This window comes from Neopelma chrysocephalum, unplaced genomic scaffold, assembly GCF_003984885.1.
Source record: "Neopelma chrysocephalum unplaced genomic scaffold, ASM398488v2 Primary Assembly neopelma1_61b, whole genome shotgun sequence".
NCBI lineage: Eukaryota > Metazoa > Chordata > Aves > Passeriformes > Pipridae > Neopelma > Neopelma chrysocephalum.
Window position 1 is genome coordinate 4,864,308 of NW_020897717.1, and position 16,885 is coordinate 4,881,192.

General features: G+C 35.0%; 1 protein-coding gene across 5 annotated transcripts in view; it reads left to right on the plus strand.

Moving 5' to 3' along the window:
• The window catches only part of SRBD1 (S1 RNA binding domain 1), a 124,997-nt gene that overhangs the window by 12,577 nt on the left and 95,535 nt on the right, over positions 1 to 16,885 (plus strand). For all 5 annotated transcript variants that reach the window (XM_027681916.1, XM_027681918.1, XM_027681915.1 and 2 more), the window contains 4 exons: positions 2,567 to 2,663; positions 3,975 to 4,110; positions 9,642 to 9,745; positions 14,544 to 14,651. In XM_027681916.1, the coding sequence (XP_027537717.1) occupies positions 2,567 to 2,663; positions 3,975 to 4,110; positions 9,642 to 9,745; positions 14,544 to 14,651 (445 nt within the window). The remainder of the gene's footprint in view (positions 1 to 2,566; positions 2,664 to 3,974; positions 4,111 to 9,641; positions 9,746 to 14,543; positions 14,652 to 16,885) is intronic.

Below are 16,885 nucleotides of genomic sequence, written 5' to 3' on the forward strand. Positions count from 1 at the left end.
ACAGTTGACATCTGTATTTGCTGGTAAGAGAGAGGGAACTGCCCCCCACACCTGAAACCTCTCCATGGTTCTACTTTAATTGTTTCCTGAAGAGTTGATGCTGATGGTACAAGAGGCTTATGCTTGTGAAGGAAATGTCATCCAGCAAAGCATGTCTTAATAAAAACTGGTCTTGGTGATTGGGAATGAGCAGGAGAGTTTTTGTTATTGAATGACAGTAGAGATTGGAGATGTAATCTCTGAAATTTGACCAAGAACTTTTAACAACGTGATTGTCACAAATAGACTGCAGAATTGTGTGTCTTTGTGGATGCAGTTATGGGTGAATCTGTAGGGGGCAATCTCTGACAATAAAATGCCAAGATTCCTGCAGCATTCTTTATGATGTTAAAGTAGAGACGTACTTTTGTTCTTCCCTGCCCCAACAGATACTTTTGCAATTTCAATATAAAGATACTGAACCTCCTTAGTAAGGCTGACTCTTACTCTTCCTACTTCATTTTATTTTATTTAAATATTGCTTATAAAACTCTGCTAATTTTGCATTGAAAATCAGTTACCAAATATTTTGATTTTTAAATAACTGCGTTTTAGCTTATGTTGTTACTTCATACAGCAGTATATTGCAACCACGTATTGACTATTCTGGCAGAGTCTAAAGAGCCAAAAGAAAATCTTCATGGTGGAAGTTCAAAGAAATTATTTAGAGTATATTCAGAAGGAAGTGCTATTTGTTGCAGCATAAACATTAACTTTTGAAAATCAGTACACCTATTTTCAATTTTGTACTAAAAATAATTCTACTTAGGTTTATATAATGGTTTGCATTTGAAAGACCTCAGAAATTTATATACATCTATGAACTGGGTCACTTTCATCAACTTGGGAGCCAGTTTGACAACCTATATACAGCTTGAGATCAGAGTGAATTTGCAGTACAGAAAAGTTTTCATCAAATCTTAATATTTCATTCTTTCAAATTCTTGATGTTTTTCAACTTATACTAAAAATAAACTGAAATAAAAACAGCAGTTCATGTTTCAAAGCCAGACCTTGGAAAGTTAAGGAAGCAGGCTCACCAAAAAATTTAGTTCTTCCTTTTAGTTGTATGAAAGGTCAAATATTTCTCTCATTACACAAGCATGTGCTGGTGGACACAGTAAAATGCCCATGGAAACTTTATAATTTTAATTCTGATTGGGTTTGGCCTATGCTATCTCATTCAAATTCTCTACTAGAATTAAAATAATTTTGCTGTGCACACTTGTGGTACTGTGGTGTCTTAATTCATATTCAACATGATGCATGTCCTAAAATTTCCTTAGCTTTGTGTTCTGACATGACATTACTTTTACCATAAGAAACACTAACTTATAAATGTAAGGATCCAAATTTTATAACTTCTGATAAGCTCAGACATTTAATAATGTATTCTTATTCTCACGTTTTTTTTTTCTTTCTAGCAGTGAAGTTTAGCTTCCTTGTCTTAAAAAAAGGCGAGATGAATTTTTTATAGTGTGTAACTTTATAGCCCAATCAGAAGCAGGATTCTGGATTCAATATAATGAATAGCTAGAGCTATGCAGTTTTTTAAAATAGTGTTAATAAAGCTCTTTCAAGATATTGGTAGTCCATCAGACAGCAAAATGAAAAATAATGTGTGCTGAAGGAGACAGTTAATGCTGCATTTGCGAGCTCTAGGATTCTTGCTTTTTGCTCTGAAGCATTCATTACTGATTGTTGCTTGAAACAGGGTTAGATAATATTGAACTAAAATACAAGATGTCAGTTTTATTTCATTGTCTTCTGGTTCTGGTCCAATTCAACCACTATGCGAAGGAGAATAATGTGCCACTACTTCTGGCCTTTTGAATTAAGGGATGGCTCTGCCTGTTGGAAATTAACTGAATAATTCTGTTATCTCTCCAGAGATATGAAAACATTTATAACTTCATGTCTTTGAAGGCATTTTATGACTTCAGTGTTTTGTAGGAGGGGTTGATGGTATCCTGACCTCAGAAGTGTCGTTGTACAAACTCCTGCTGCAAACCCGTGGAAATATAAAACTATTACACAGAGAAAAGACAGGATTGCCTGCAAAGAATTTAGGCAGTTTCCATATCAGTAGCAAAATTTATAGACTTCTGTTGCAGTTACTTATTTTATTAAGTTTCAAAAATTATATTTAAATATCCAATTTTACAATTTAAAATAATTAATTTATATCATGAATGTCAAGATCCATTAGCATCAAAGTCAATAAAATGAGAGAAAAGTAATTTTTTTTGCCCTTTTGTCTTATGATACTTCATTGGTCACTTTAGGATTATAAAAATATAATAGTTTCAGATGTTTTGGAAAGGAAGTTTAGTTGATAACAAAATTTTAATGAATTAGGATTCTTTGAAACCTCTGCAAGTCAGTCAGATATCTTTAATCAGTTATCTTTCAGCTTATATGTATTTTCTTAGTGCCTGTGCAGTTATGTGATTTTTTGTATTAGTTCTTTCTATATTTATTAACTGTATATTATATTGACTGTATTCTATAATTATTTTTTTCTCAGGGCTTGCAAATATCCAGGAGGTAGAGACTGGAGTACAGCATATTTTAGCAGACATCTTTGCTAAAGACAAAGATACACTGGATTTTATCAGGAAACTGTAAGTTTCATTCTTACTTTCTAAAATTTCCTGGTTACATGGTAAGATTCAGTCTCCTAGCATGCTGATACAGAACTTTTTTTTAATGATAGGAAAACTGAGTTACTATGAGATTTAGGTCCATTCTTATGTACATTTGTTAGCCCCTCTGCCTATCTGGCTGTCAGTTGAGGAGAGATCTGCTGTAGGCATGGCATGATGCTGTGACTCCCAAAGAATGTAAAATTCTCTGTGGCCCTGCTCCACATACAGCAGTTCTCCCTTGCAGTTAGTGACCCATAAGGGAATTTTCTGTCCTTGCACTTTCTTCAAGCTATAACTTCTCAGTGATACATCTGTTTAAGCTATTGCTCCAATAGCTGACTTGACACCAGTCAGTGTAATTAGCGTGCAGTGATGGTTGATTTTGGCATTGGTAGTCAATAAGGCAAACAAATATGACTGTTTTGAAAGCAGGAGTTACTGATCCTTTAATTGTGTTAGCTGAATTTATGTTTTCTTACGTTACCTGACATCAGTGTTGCCATGTCTGGGGAATTGGTATGACAGAGTAATAGCCACTTGTTATTTTCTCTGCTGTGTGCCATCTGGGATGGAGAACTATCAAAGAACATGTGCTGCCTTAGGGGCATGCAATATTGTTTTGAGTCAGCAATGTGATAATTTCAGTGAAGGGGTTGTTTTGTAAAGGATGTGCTGTCACTACCTGACTATCACTTTCATTCTTTAGACCACTGGAAGTTCCTTAATGTAATAGTCAGTGCTTTACAGATCAATCCTGTGGATCTGAAGTGTGTTGTATGTATGAGGAACATTCAGGAAGCTATCTGTTTGGGATCCCTGTTACTCCTAAAAATAATGAAAACTTTTATGGCTGTTAAGTGCTCAAAGCAAGAAATTAATTCTGAGGCTGGGTAGATTCAAGAGAGATATTGCATTTCTATAAAATAGAGAACTACTATAACTTTTTTTTTTTTACAACTTCCCAAAATTTGTTGGTTGAAGTTTAACCCATAACTGACGAAACTGAAGTGCCGGTGGTGGCTTTTGAGTATCTGTTCCCTTCAGGAGAAGGGCTGTGATAGCTTTTTCTGAGATCTGCTTGAATGTCTTCTCTTGGTATGTTCCAGTCAGTATAAGTTATGTCAGTCTCAGCATTAAGATATGTCATCCAGTTCTGCAGGTAATTAGAGTTAACATAATCTGTATTTGAGCAGATTCCAAACTGCATTTTTATTTAATATGTGCAGTAATGACTTGTTACAAGTTTCATACTAAAATACCTTATTAATATCTGTTTCTTCTATTCAGATGTCAGCAGAGGTACATTTCCATTCAGTCAACCTTGGCAAAAGTGTCATCCAAAAGTGGGAATGAAAAAGATATTAATAAATTCCAACTCTACCATGAGTTTTCTTGCAATATAAAGAACATTCAGCATCATCAGGTACAACTTCAAATTTGTATTTTTTTCTTAGAATTTTAACTGTAGGATACATGGCTTTGTTTATGAATTTTGTTGCTTCAAACTGATTCTAAAGATACTTTCTTTTTCTTCACAGTAGAGTTAGAGGCTTTCAAATTCTTGAAATGCAGGACTAAGCTGTTAGTCTCTGTTAAGAAACTGAGCAAAGGACTGCTATTCAGTATGCCCATTGTGTAATTAATTTTCATTAAACAAATACTTTAAATGATTTATGTATCAGATAAATCATACCAATATTGAAATACTTTTGGTGTGTGTCATGCCCTCTCTCCCTTTCCCTGGTGACAAGTGCATATCAAGAGTCATCGGTTGGAGGGATAAAGGGTAAGCAATGACATGCCCTGTAGGGGTGAGACTGGGGTAGAAGTGACATAGTAGTGGAAAATGCTTGGTTGCAGTGTAGGAATTTGAAGCAAACATGGATAAACTTATTCTTGTTTCCTTTGGATGTTTGCTGCAGCACTGAGTCAGAGTGCTCTGAGCCATTCGACACTAAACCTGACAGGTGAAACTGGTGAGAAGTATCAGGAAAGGATCCAGAAAACTGAAATGAAAAGTGACCTACAAAAGCAGCTCAGGGGAACATCTCATGCACTACCCCAAAAATGGGTTTGTTTTGCAAGTCATCAGTATTCCCTTTGATGAAGCATCTTTGGTTATCATTGACTTGTATAACTAGATAAGGAAATAAAGGATGAAGCAAATTTAACTAGCTGATGATGGCTAGGCTACCCTTGTTCCTGAAGTTCAAAGGCTGAAGTGTGATGCACTCTATGCAATTGTCAAGACCTTTGAGATAATTCATAACTAATCACCAAGTGAATTGTCTCTTGTTTTGGTCACAGTTACCTAGTTAAAAAAAAAACAAACGAACAACCCAACAAAAAAAACCCAAACAAACAAAAAAAACCCCAAAAACCAAAAGAAGATCCTCAAACCAAAACAAACTGTAATAACACACAAACAGACCCTCTTGGCTGCTTCTAACTAGAAATGTCCTTTTCCTTTAGAGGGCTGTTATATGCTTTCATATTTTCTGTGCTTTCCATGTTAAAACAGTGTGATGTTTTGAAGTAATAAAGGATTTTATTGTGTGTCTTGAAATTGATTTATTACAAAAACTATTTCACAGCATGGATGGGCTAATTTTTACACCATTTCCCACTCTCCAATATGGAAGGTGTTAGGTGAAAGGCTAAATAGCTACTAGTAATTTTAGTAGACAAGTCTTGTGTAGATGTTTGAAGAGGTAGCTGTGGTTGTTTTCTTTGTAATAAGTATGAACATTTACTGTACTTATATTGGTAATTATTTGGTGAAAATTTGCTTCTAGAAGGTCTAGGAAGGTTGATAGAGCATGTATTGACTACTGTGATGACATTCTCAAAGGTTTGTAGATTCATCAGAAAATTAAGTGCTGTGGTGTATGGATTTTTTGTGTGCTTTACTGTTGAAGGAATACTTGGGCTGTCAAAGACTACTTAGTTTCACCTGCACTGACAGTGGTGAATACTGAGATATGCAACATGTTTTGGGTGAGCAAGTGTTTCCTGGGATGATGGTATGATATACTTGTCTGAGGCATCCTTTTTTTTTTACGTAAGAAAAACTGTTGCTTAGTTAGAGCCAAGGCTAGAAACCGTATTTCCCAAACCTGGTCAACGTTTTGATTGTATGGCTGCGTTGTTTCTTATCCAGGATATGTCCTTAGTTTGTTTGATATTAACTTGATCTGTTCTGGTTTATTCTTCCTTGTGTCTGTTGCTGATCTTAATGCCTCTTTCATTACCTATTCTAGCTCTCTGGTGAAGTGATTTTGCAGCTGGTAGTGTTGTAATAATGGGATATTTTTGCACACATACCTGCTGTCTTTCATTTGTATAGTACTGCTATTGACTGTTCTACCACATTGAATATTTCTGTATTGTGAATTGTAGAAGTCTGAGTTGCTTGTGCTTTGCTGAGGTTTCAAGGCTCAAGGTATGGCAGGGCTCTTTTGTCCTAATTGAGGAAAGAATGCATTTTATGATCATTTCTGACACTAGAATTTGCAGAGTTCTCTGTTTTGTAAATGTACTGTAACTTTTTATGTCTGTTTTTGGTTCTTTGTTTCTTTGTTAGTTTTTCAGTTTCTGTCTTTCTCCCTTTTTTATTTTGATAATGAAATGAGAGAAAAAGTTGGTTTTGGGGTTTTTTTATCTGCCATTTCTTCATTAAGCTTAAACCCAGGTATTGTACTTTCAAAAGTCTTTCTCATTACCTTCAATTTCTTTATCACCTGACCTTATTCCCCTACTGGTGCAAGTTGCCATTTTTTAATTTCTTTTATTTCATTGGGTTATGACCATCCTCTTTAGTACCTGAAAGTCTTTATTTTTTCCTTCACCTAAGACTTTGAAGAAATACTTCATTTTTGCATTTAAAAACTGGTAAAAACATTTTCTTTTAAGAGTAGCGTAAAAGATGGCTTCTAGCAAAGAAATTCTCTGGTTTGGTTCAAGATTATTAAAAGAAGTTTATACCTAAAAAAGATATAGAAAAGCCTGGAACTAAGCGTTTTTATAAATTTTACTAATCCCCCAGGACTACAGGTTAAATAGCTGTGTTTGAAGAACACTCGTAGAATTCACTGTTTTTAAGACCTCTGCTGCTTTCGTGACTGCATACAGACAAGTGTTCTAAATTCATTTAACTGGAGGCAAAAGTCAGCTTTAAATCACCTCTTTGCGGAGTTGCAAATACAGGATTCTGTAAAATATGGCACTGAAACTTGTCATCACTGGAGTATGGCAGTGCTAGTAATCTTAAAGGTCTGGGTACAACCCTAACTGTGCTCTAGCTTTCCTGTGTGTAAAGGGGGTGGACAGTAGTCTAGCATGTTACCTATAAGAGGATAAACTGTGCCCTTATGACCAAAGCATGTGTAGCTATGAGGGTGCCTTGCAGAGTGTGTTGCAGTGAGTTAAGCTGCTGTGCAGTAATGCTGCAGCTCAGTTTTGCAGTTCTGCAGCTGTCACTGCACACCCCGTACGTCTGTGTTGTTTTCTGTGCCGTTGTCCTGTGTGCAGAGGCATGCCACAAAATTATCAGGACTGGCGTGGGATCGGCTTGTTTGACTGAAAAAGGTAAAATACTGAATCTGAAATGAGAAAAAGAACTCTGTTGTTTTAAAAGCCTGACTCCACATTTGACATGGTTGGACACCTGTGGGTGTTTCCAGCTGGAACATTTTGCTGTCGAGAGGTTCAGCTGCAGTTTCTTCCTTTGGCAGCAAGGAGAACCTGACACGACCCTCCTAAGATATAGTTGAGTAGCTCTACCAACACTGTCATAACTAAGGGAAAAGAATTTTTCAAGAGTTTATTTGAATTTTTGACTAATTGTAAACAATTCGGTGTTTTTGTACGCCTTGGGGTTGTTTTCCTGTATTTGGAAATGACTGAAATGGTGGGAGGAGAAGAATTCATGAATAAAGTATATCATTTGAGGCAAGTGCTATATTTTCAATCTCATACTTAAAAAGGAATTGGGAATTAGAAGTCCTTGGCAAAGTATAGAAAACTTACTGTGTGTCTAAGTAAATCTGCAACATAGAAGAGAGCTGTGCAAAATGAAGGATGTCATATTTTTATGATAAACCGAATAAGGTTTGACAAACTTTATGTCTAGATCAAATTGTTGTTCTTGCTTTCTCTGAAAAATGTGTGTTGTTTTTAACAATCCTGGCCCTGGATCTGTTCCAATTTTAGATAAAAACAGTCTTTTTCCTGAAGTCAAGACTGTTTTGTGTCTAGAATAGCCAGATTTTAACATGTTACTTAAAAAAACAAGCAAAACAAAAAGATCTTTATTGTAATAGATGAAAAAATTGAGTAATTCCTTTCTTAATTGAGCATTTATTGGATGATAATTCTTCTCTGAATGCGTCACTTAAAACAGGATAGGCAGTTTGTTTAAGAGTAAAAATGTAAATAATATTAGTGACTGCATTAACAGCTGGTTTAAGTTCAGGTGACTGACACATTCTGCAGATGGAGGGCCAGGAAACAAAATGTGATGCAAATATTGACCCTGCTAACAGCGTGCTGAATGATGACATTATAATTCTATCAGATACGTTCTCTGTTGTGAGCATCATTTTGATTTCATTTTAACTTGACATTTAACTTTCTCTTTTAAAAAAGTAAAATCATAATAAATGTGAAAGCATTTGATTTGTTAAAATGTGTCTTTCTAATTTCTACATGAAAACATTTGCTTTGGCAGTAAAGGTACCAGATGCTATAATATTTCACATGCAATCTTTATTATTAGCTTTGTTGTTCAATGATATGTCAGGCCTGGTATGTCACAGGAGCAGTAAGGCTCAGGAATATAAATTGGTACTATGTCCTGGAGTCATTTTAAACCATTGTATTTAACATATGTGACATGTCTGAGTTAGCTAGTGATTGAATTAAAGTTCATGATTGACACAGAATGCTCTGTTGTGACAGTGCTCAGGGCCTGCTACATACAGCAACATGTGTAGTCATACAGGAATGTCAACTTCAAGCAGGTTTCTTTTTTTTTGTTTGTTTGTTTTTCTACTTTAAAATACTTTGGAAGGAAAAAGGGAATCTAAAGATGTGGCTTTTATTTGTAGCTGCTTCTGACTATTATTTTGTTTCTAAAATCAGTGAATTTTCTTAATACTGAGGTGAACATTCAGTGTCACCAGAGTGAGATTAGACTAGTAGTTACCCACCAGTATCCTCCAGGATCCACCACTTGTATTGTGATCCTGGTTTTAAATGTAGAGTCACAGTCTTCCATTTAAAATTGAACTCTGTATGCAGGTAGCACAAGTGCAACCTAATTTAGCTTTAGATCATGACTAGACAGTTATGTACACAAGGTTCTGTCAGAAATATGTGCGTTATGTTTTAACGCTGGAGTGTTAGCATGAAGAGTGTATCTACAGTCTTTTCTGCTATTTGTGAACTAGTAATGAATAACTCTAAATTCATCATCATTCGAATTAAGCTGAGTGCCTTTGTGTCAAAAGTTCTGATCCATAATTAATTTTAAATTTGGATTGATCTTGGGAAGAAAAATGAAACCTGAAGCATAGGACTAACTTTTTCCCTCTCCAATCTCTAGTTCTGATTGGAGTCACTTTTCAATTAATTTTTTGAGTTTTGTGTTATTAAATAAGATTATTCCACCAGCTAAATTCATGCTCTTTTGTATTAGAAGTGTGTTTAAGATAAACTGAATCTTGAGATTGCAGACTCCAAAAAAATGTATGATTTGTTATACCATGGCATGATTTAAGCTGTGTTTAGATTTTGTATGTTATCTGTACATGCTAGTACTTTGTGAACTGATTTACTCTACCACCATGCTGATTTGCTACAGAATGTCAAGCAAGCGCGTACACAAATGTTGATAAGTTTATCTTTTGGATATTTTGTGTGTCATCTGTCTCTGCCATTTATGTTTGCACTCAGATTCTGGCCATTAACCGAGGGGAAAATCTGAAGATCCTGACAGTGAAGGTCAACATTCCTGACGGGGTGAAGAATGAATTCTGTTGGTGGTGTGTCAATGAAAGGTCTGCTTGGATACATATTCTTACACAAATATCTTTTTTTTGTTTTTCCGTAGACTGCTGCATACTGAAGTGTACCTCATATGTCTTGTTACATTAAAAGAACAAATTAAACGAATATTTATTAGATTAAATGAAATTAGCTAGTGGATAATTCTTATTTTGTATTTCCAACTGCTGTAGCGTTATGCTGAAAAGATCATGCCTTGGGCTATATTCGTGAGTTCTGGCACCATTCTTAAAGCAATTGAGTTTTTTTAAAAATATGCTAAGGCTGATGAAATGTGAATATATTTTCAAATTGTAATATGCATCACATCCAGTAGTCTTTACTGAAAGGACTTCGTAGAATCCAATAGAATATACTTCTAACTTCAAAAAATAACTTCATATGCCTGATTACAATGATTAAATAGGGCTATCTTGGATTTTAGATCAGTGAACTACATAACTTCAAGTTTCACAAATATAAGGAATTGCATGTTTAAAAAAATTTAATGGATTTAACAGACAAACCTAAATATGACTGCCTTCAATGCATAATCCTCACACATTGTTGAACCATCTCTTACATTTTGATCTCTGGTTGAGTCAGAAAACTGGGCTCTAAAAACTGGATTCGTCTATTGTTTACTGATTTGCTCTTACAAGTTGCTTTTTTTTTTTTTGGTAAGCCAGTAGTGAGTTGTTTATTGTTGCATAATTTTTAGGTTTTTTTTGCAAAAGTTCATTTTAAGTATATGTTGTTTTGTGTAATATCTCCATCAGACTTCTTCTTGGAAACTGTACCTTGATGTCCTCTGTTGGAGACTATTGTGATCCAAACTGTGTATCTTTCTTGAGTGTATAAAAGACAGGTTTCTCTTTCTCAGTAGTTTAAGATATTGGGCATTGTTCTGAGGATGTTTCAGAAACTCCTACCTTTGCATCCTAAAATCGAATAACCAAAAGGAGGGAAAAAATGCACCTTTTAATGTATAAAATGAATACTGCTTCAGCCTTTTTTTTCTTTTTCACAACAAGTTCAAGAAATGGATTTGGAAAAAAATGTTCCTTTCAACTGTAGAAATTTAATAGGGATGTTTGCTCTGAAAAGGAAGAATAGGGCTCTGAAAGAATTAAAATATTTGTTTGGCTGGAAAATATAATATGATCTAAGATTAATAGTAAGTAACTTTTTTTTTCTCAGTAAAATATCAGGATTCGTAAACACACCTTTTTCATTCTAGTTTTAGTACCTGTAACAGAATTTCTGTCCTCCCTTCAAGATGTGTATTCTGTAGGCAGGACATGTCTGTCAGTCTTGCTTTTACTGCATCTGTGACTGAGAATTTGGAAGCACTGTGAACCACAGATAATGGAACAGCTTGTCACTGCTACACAAATAAAAGTGGGATGTAAATTGGGATATTTTTGGTTGATTACACTTTTGTGAGTCATCCTGAGATAAAAAGAATATTGACCTTGGAAATGAAACTACTTGTTAATACTTGGCATTCATGAGGCTATATATGCTTATGGCTTTTTACTATTTAAGGACAACTTCTCCACCATTAGAAAACTTCTGAAGAAATGATTTTAGTAAATCTTGGTGCATTAACGTCTAGGACAGATTCTGATCTTCCTTGTTAGATTGTCAACTGTGTTATCAAACTGACAAATAGTAAATGTGTATTCTGCCCTGCAAACTTTGAAATTACTGTCCAAGGGTGGAATTTGGATTATTTTCATTGCATAGTGAGAGCAGAAGGTTAATAACTTCTGATTGAGTCAGTGGTTTCAAAACTTTGCAAAGGTATTAACTAATTTTCTGAGTTGCAGAAACAGAAATGCCACCTTGCTACAGAGTTTGGCCAATATTCTAGCCACAAAATTCTATCAGCTATTGCCTATTGAATTAGTAGGAAATATTCAGACTTTTTGTGTTCTTCTGAGACAAATTTTTTTAGCATTAAATGTCCCTGCGATAGAAAGTGAGTTTGGAAGACTAGAGTTCATTATTGCATTGAGTTCCATGAAGATACTGTCTAAGAATATTGTAATTTTTTGCAAGTTCAGAATATTTATTAGCCTGTATAAACTGTTTCCTTGAAATTTGGGTTTGTGCAGAAAACTGAGTAATATTCTTCTGCCTGGTCCTATGGGTTGTATTTTTCCCCAGAAAATGGCATCTCTGTAGTTTGAGAGTAAAGTTAGCTCCATTAACTCTAGAACTCTACCAGTCCCAAAGACTTTGTTGTGAAATGGAATACAGAAAAATGATCAAGGAGAAACAGCCAGAGAGGGGCTGCTTAGCTGGCTTGGAGTGTAAAGTCAACATGGAGTTGTTCCTTGGGAAAGGTTGAAAGTCTATTCCAAAATGGGATTGCAGTCTTGAAAATGAAGTTTGATGCTTGATAATATTTTTTCAGTTTCCAGTCAAAATTCTCAGATTCTGTGTAAAGTCCATGGTACGGGCCTTTAAGGCTTGCTTTGTCTGTGGTTACTACTTTGATACGTGTTTTCTATAGCGTCTTGGAGGAACACAAAGCTGTGCTGTTTCTCTTTCAGGTCTAAAATCCTGGCTGTGGTCTTCCCAGAACAGTTGTTAATTAATACTAGTGGTTCTTGATGTGGGCTCTGTTAATTCTGTTGATGTACAGTTTCACCTTCTGTGGTGTATCAGTAGTCTAAGCCATTTATGCTTATGGTGGTCCCTGTTGTGAGCACTTGCACATGGAGAGATGATGAGCAGAGTAAGATATTATTCATGTGTAGCTTTTCTAAATAGGGCATCTAAAGTCGTATCTTGATTAAATAATCAAGAAAAATCCATTCTTAGAGGGAGACTTAACGCTTCTATGATCTTTAAAAATATACACACATGATTTTGCTTTGTTTTTGAGGCAAAGTGAATTTTTCTCTTCTCTCATGAAGTACTACAATAATTGAAATGCAGTATTTGCTGTGATTGAACTTACTGCTTGGATATTTTTGCATTTGTAGCAATTTCTAACAGAACGTTGCCTAAATAATTTTTACTTATATGTAGGCAAGTAATAAAAATATCTGCTGTGATAACTTATTTACAGAGGAAAGGTTTGTTAACTGGCTTTAATGGATGGAAGAGCAGGGGAAACAGCTGCCAGGTTTCCAAATTCATTCTTATTTGTGCTGAGGATTCTTTCTGGGGGATTGTAGTCATACTAGCCACCTGTAATAACTTCATGTTTATAGAATGTGATGGCAATAAGAGGGTTTAAAGCCTTTGCCAGTTTTATATAGGTATGGAAAGAGTCTCCAGTTACAAATAAGTATAATAGAACTATTTGCAAAAACTGTTAGCTAAGTGATGAGGTCATGTGGCTAAGCACTCACAACCCTGAATGTTGTAAAACTAAATAGTGAGCTTAATTCTGGTCCCATGTCTGTCTGCATTAATGCAGCATTGACTCAATCACACATTCCTCATCTGTTATATGCACGGACACTTAGAAAAGCTGTTTCAGGAAATTGCAGATCCCCTTAAACAACTGAAAAGCTGTCTGGATAGGAGCAACTTCGGATTCTGTGTATTTCTGAGTGACTGCAAGTAAACAAAGGCAAAAGTAAAATTCATTCTGGTTTTGCCTGGACCTGCACCTGGATACATTATGAAATGACCATAATTCTGTCATGTTGCATTTAAAAGACAAGCCAACCAGCCAACCAAAAAACTTAAACTTACCCAGACATATTACAAAATAAGTATGTATCTCACTTAACAGTTTGAGACTCAGGCATATTAAATAATAAATAAAGGAAGAAAACTCTGACTGTTATCAATATTTTTAAAAGTAATAAAGGTGGACTTCAATAGAAAATGTTAACTAGTTAGTTCTGTTTGCGTATAATATGTCCTCAGTCTTGATCTCTTATCGTTGGGTGGGCAAACTCAGTGAGTCAGTTCTGCTTGTTCAATGACTCACATCCCCCCAGCTCCCTCCTTCATGGAACATTGCCCACAACAAAAAGTTCAATTAATTAAGCTTTGAAACTTAGGTGTATTTTACAGCAAAATTTGAAGTAATTGTCATTATAGTTGTGACTACTGCACATTCTCCCTAGAAAAGAGAATGCTTTAAAGAGTTTGGCTTAGAAAAAGTTGGGAAACAGTCCTGTGTTTGTTTGGTATTGTTTATTTAATTTCCCCTTTTTCTGTAATATTATTTACACTTCAAATATATCAGCAACAGGTAAAAGAGAAAAATAATTTGCAAGCTGTTTGGCTTCTGTGGCTTAAGAATTGCTGCAAAATTTGTAAGATTTCATTTAGAGTTTGAATAGAGATACTCAAAGCATTCCGAGGGAAATTTGATTTGGGTTTCATTAACTGATATTAGTTTAGCTCCTAAATTTCCATCTGGGCAGCGACACTCACTGTTTAGGATGTTTAGTAATTTTTTTAATGTATTGAAGAATAACAAATAATGCAACCCTAATGGTAATATGTAATCAAGATCTTTGTTCAGTTGTTATAAGCTTCGACTTTTCAAAGGGAAGAAAAATGGGGTTTTATGTTTTCTTTAAAACTTAAAATATGATTGCATTCTGACACCGAAGAAAAGATAAACCTGTCCCTGGTGTGACCTGTGTGGTCATGGACAACTTCTCATTCCATTTATATTTGAATCTATGATTTCATTGCCTAATTATTGTAGAAATTCTGCAGTTTATAGGACATTGCAATGTAGAAATCTTTTTGTGAAATTCCTTTTTTATCTTGGTATTTGTATATGTTCTTAAAGTATTTTTTGATTTTTCTTGTTCTAATCTTTTGCAGATGGAGACCAAAACAATTTTTAAAACCAGAATTTATGAGGATCCTACGGAATTCAGTAGAGGATGCATATAAACGCCTTATACATCCTCTTCTCTGTAGAGAATTCCGGTAAGCCCAGAATAAATCTGTACTTTCATATTATGAAGTTTTTAAAAATTCCCTCCCTAACATTTTGCTGATTATTTTTTTATCCATTTTAAAATATCAGCATGTTTTTAATCCTCAGTGCTTACAGAAGAAATGAACTACGTAGTCTTGTTTCTGTAGATTTAATTTGTGACCCTATGCAGTTTAGGCTACAGTAGAGAAGTGATGTTTCTGTGAAGCCATTTTACGTGTTTACATACTTATTACTTGTACATTTATCTAATAAAGTTACTCTATTACCATAGTAGTTTTATCTTATTCTTTATTAGCATAAACCATTATGTCACTGATTTTTCCCAGCATCTTTTCATATCACAGCAACAGTATTGTCCATGGCATTGTTCTGATTCCTGCTCTTTTACCTGTTTGAAAGAAACCAGCAAAGTATTGTTTCAGTTGGAAGTGTCTTTCATGTTTGCCAGCTGCACTTTGTGGTAAACTAATTAGTCATAGTCTTAGTCTGATACCATTTTATGGGTATTGTGATGCCTCTAGAGAAGTCAGTAAACTTACTTCTGGTGATACTGTAGTAATGATGTCATCAGACAAAGTGTCACTTGTTAAAATCTGTAATATTGTTCTAAATTTAAAGAAAACTTAAAACTTAATATCAAAGTAACATGAATTAAATAGGGTGTTTTATGGTGTAATATAGGAAGTGAAAAATCTTTAATATGTTGAAAAGTCTACATTCTAAAAGCATTATGTTCTAATGGCTAACTACTTAGGGTGTGATTCTTCTCATCATTACAAGAGAAGCTCTTCAAAGCGTTTCATTCTGGCGAAGCTTTCTGATATGTGACATAGATGTTAATGCCTGCTTTAAGGTAGTTCAAAATTAAGTTTATCAAAGAGACCCTGTTTCTTGGACCAGAAATGTTGAAATGACTTGTATCAAAATGACATATGTTGGCTATTCAGTATCTAAAATCTGCAATCACATTGTGAAATATAGTTCTTCTGTACTTTCCTGGCTGTGCTTTTATGTTTCTGTTCAAATTGGAATTGTTTTCCTGACACTTCCTTTCATGAACATAATTCCCTGAATGTTCTATGTTCTAACCATCTGAAAAGAACTATCAGCTCAAGTTTTTAACAGCATATATTTCTAACGGCTTTTGGGTTTCTTCACTACAGTATGTTGTGTTTGTTCATTGCTTTGCAAGCAAGATTGCTTCACCTCTTTTGATTAGCGAGCCTGCTTTTTTGCTAATGAGAGTTTCACAGATTTCTAAAAGCGCTGAGTTCACTTTTTTTTTTTGTGATCACAGTACATGTAGCTACTCTAGGGGAGGCACTGTGTCTATTATTTGGCCAAAATGAGGAACAGCTCATGATGGAGGGTCCAACTGTTGGCTTCTGTCACATGGGAGTGAAAGTAGTTGTCATTCCTAGCCATCTCTACAATCAAACTTTTAAAATAAAGAAAAAATACTTACTTTTTAGTGGAGTTTGGTTTTAAGATAACTAAACAAACTGACATAAGGGTACTTCAAGACTCTTTTACTGTATTTTTGTCCTGTCGTTTGAACCACAGGATTGTGGCCTGTGTTGTGTATAACACTTGGAGGGCTGTTGCAGCAGTAGGTGGCTGAAGGTTTTCTGTTTACTAGATGTAGCTCACAAGTAATAAATGCAAAGAATATGAAGCTTGCTGCCTATTCCTAAGTGGATATCTGCTTAGATTTTACTCTTTGTGATAATTTTGCATGATTGGTGGTGTTTGGTTAGGAAAAGCTGAAGCATCTCCTATAGAGAGGAATGCAAAGCGCCTGACAGTAGTATTTCTGGTTCCTGACCACTTAACTCTTATCCTTCTTTTATTCTCTTTTTGCACACACCAGGAGCTGTTTTTCAGGACTCTGCGAAGGACTGCTAAAGTATTCAATGCCTCCTTTTAGCATTAATTTTTCCAACCCACCCCCTGCTGTTCTTCTTTCTTTTTTTATTATCATTAAATGTTGGAACACAAAGTTTCCAAGAGTGTATTGAAATTGCTGGTGCTTCTAGTGATCAGAAGAATGCAACTTGCCAGCAAGACGGTTACCTTATTTATTGTTTAATTTCCTTTCTTCCATTCTGTCAGATATCATAATTTCTTGTATCTGGTATAATAATGTCCAATGTTGCTTTTGGCTCTTTGAAATACGTTTTACCTTGTTACAGTACTGCATGGAATGATTCCGTCAGGGTTT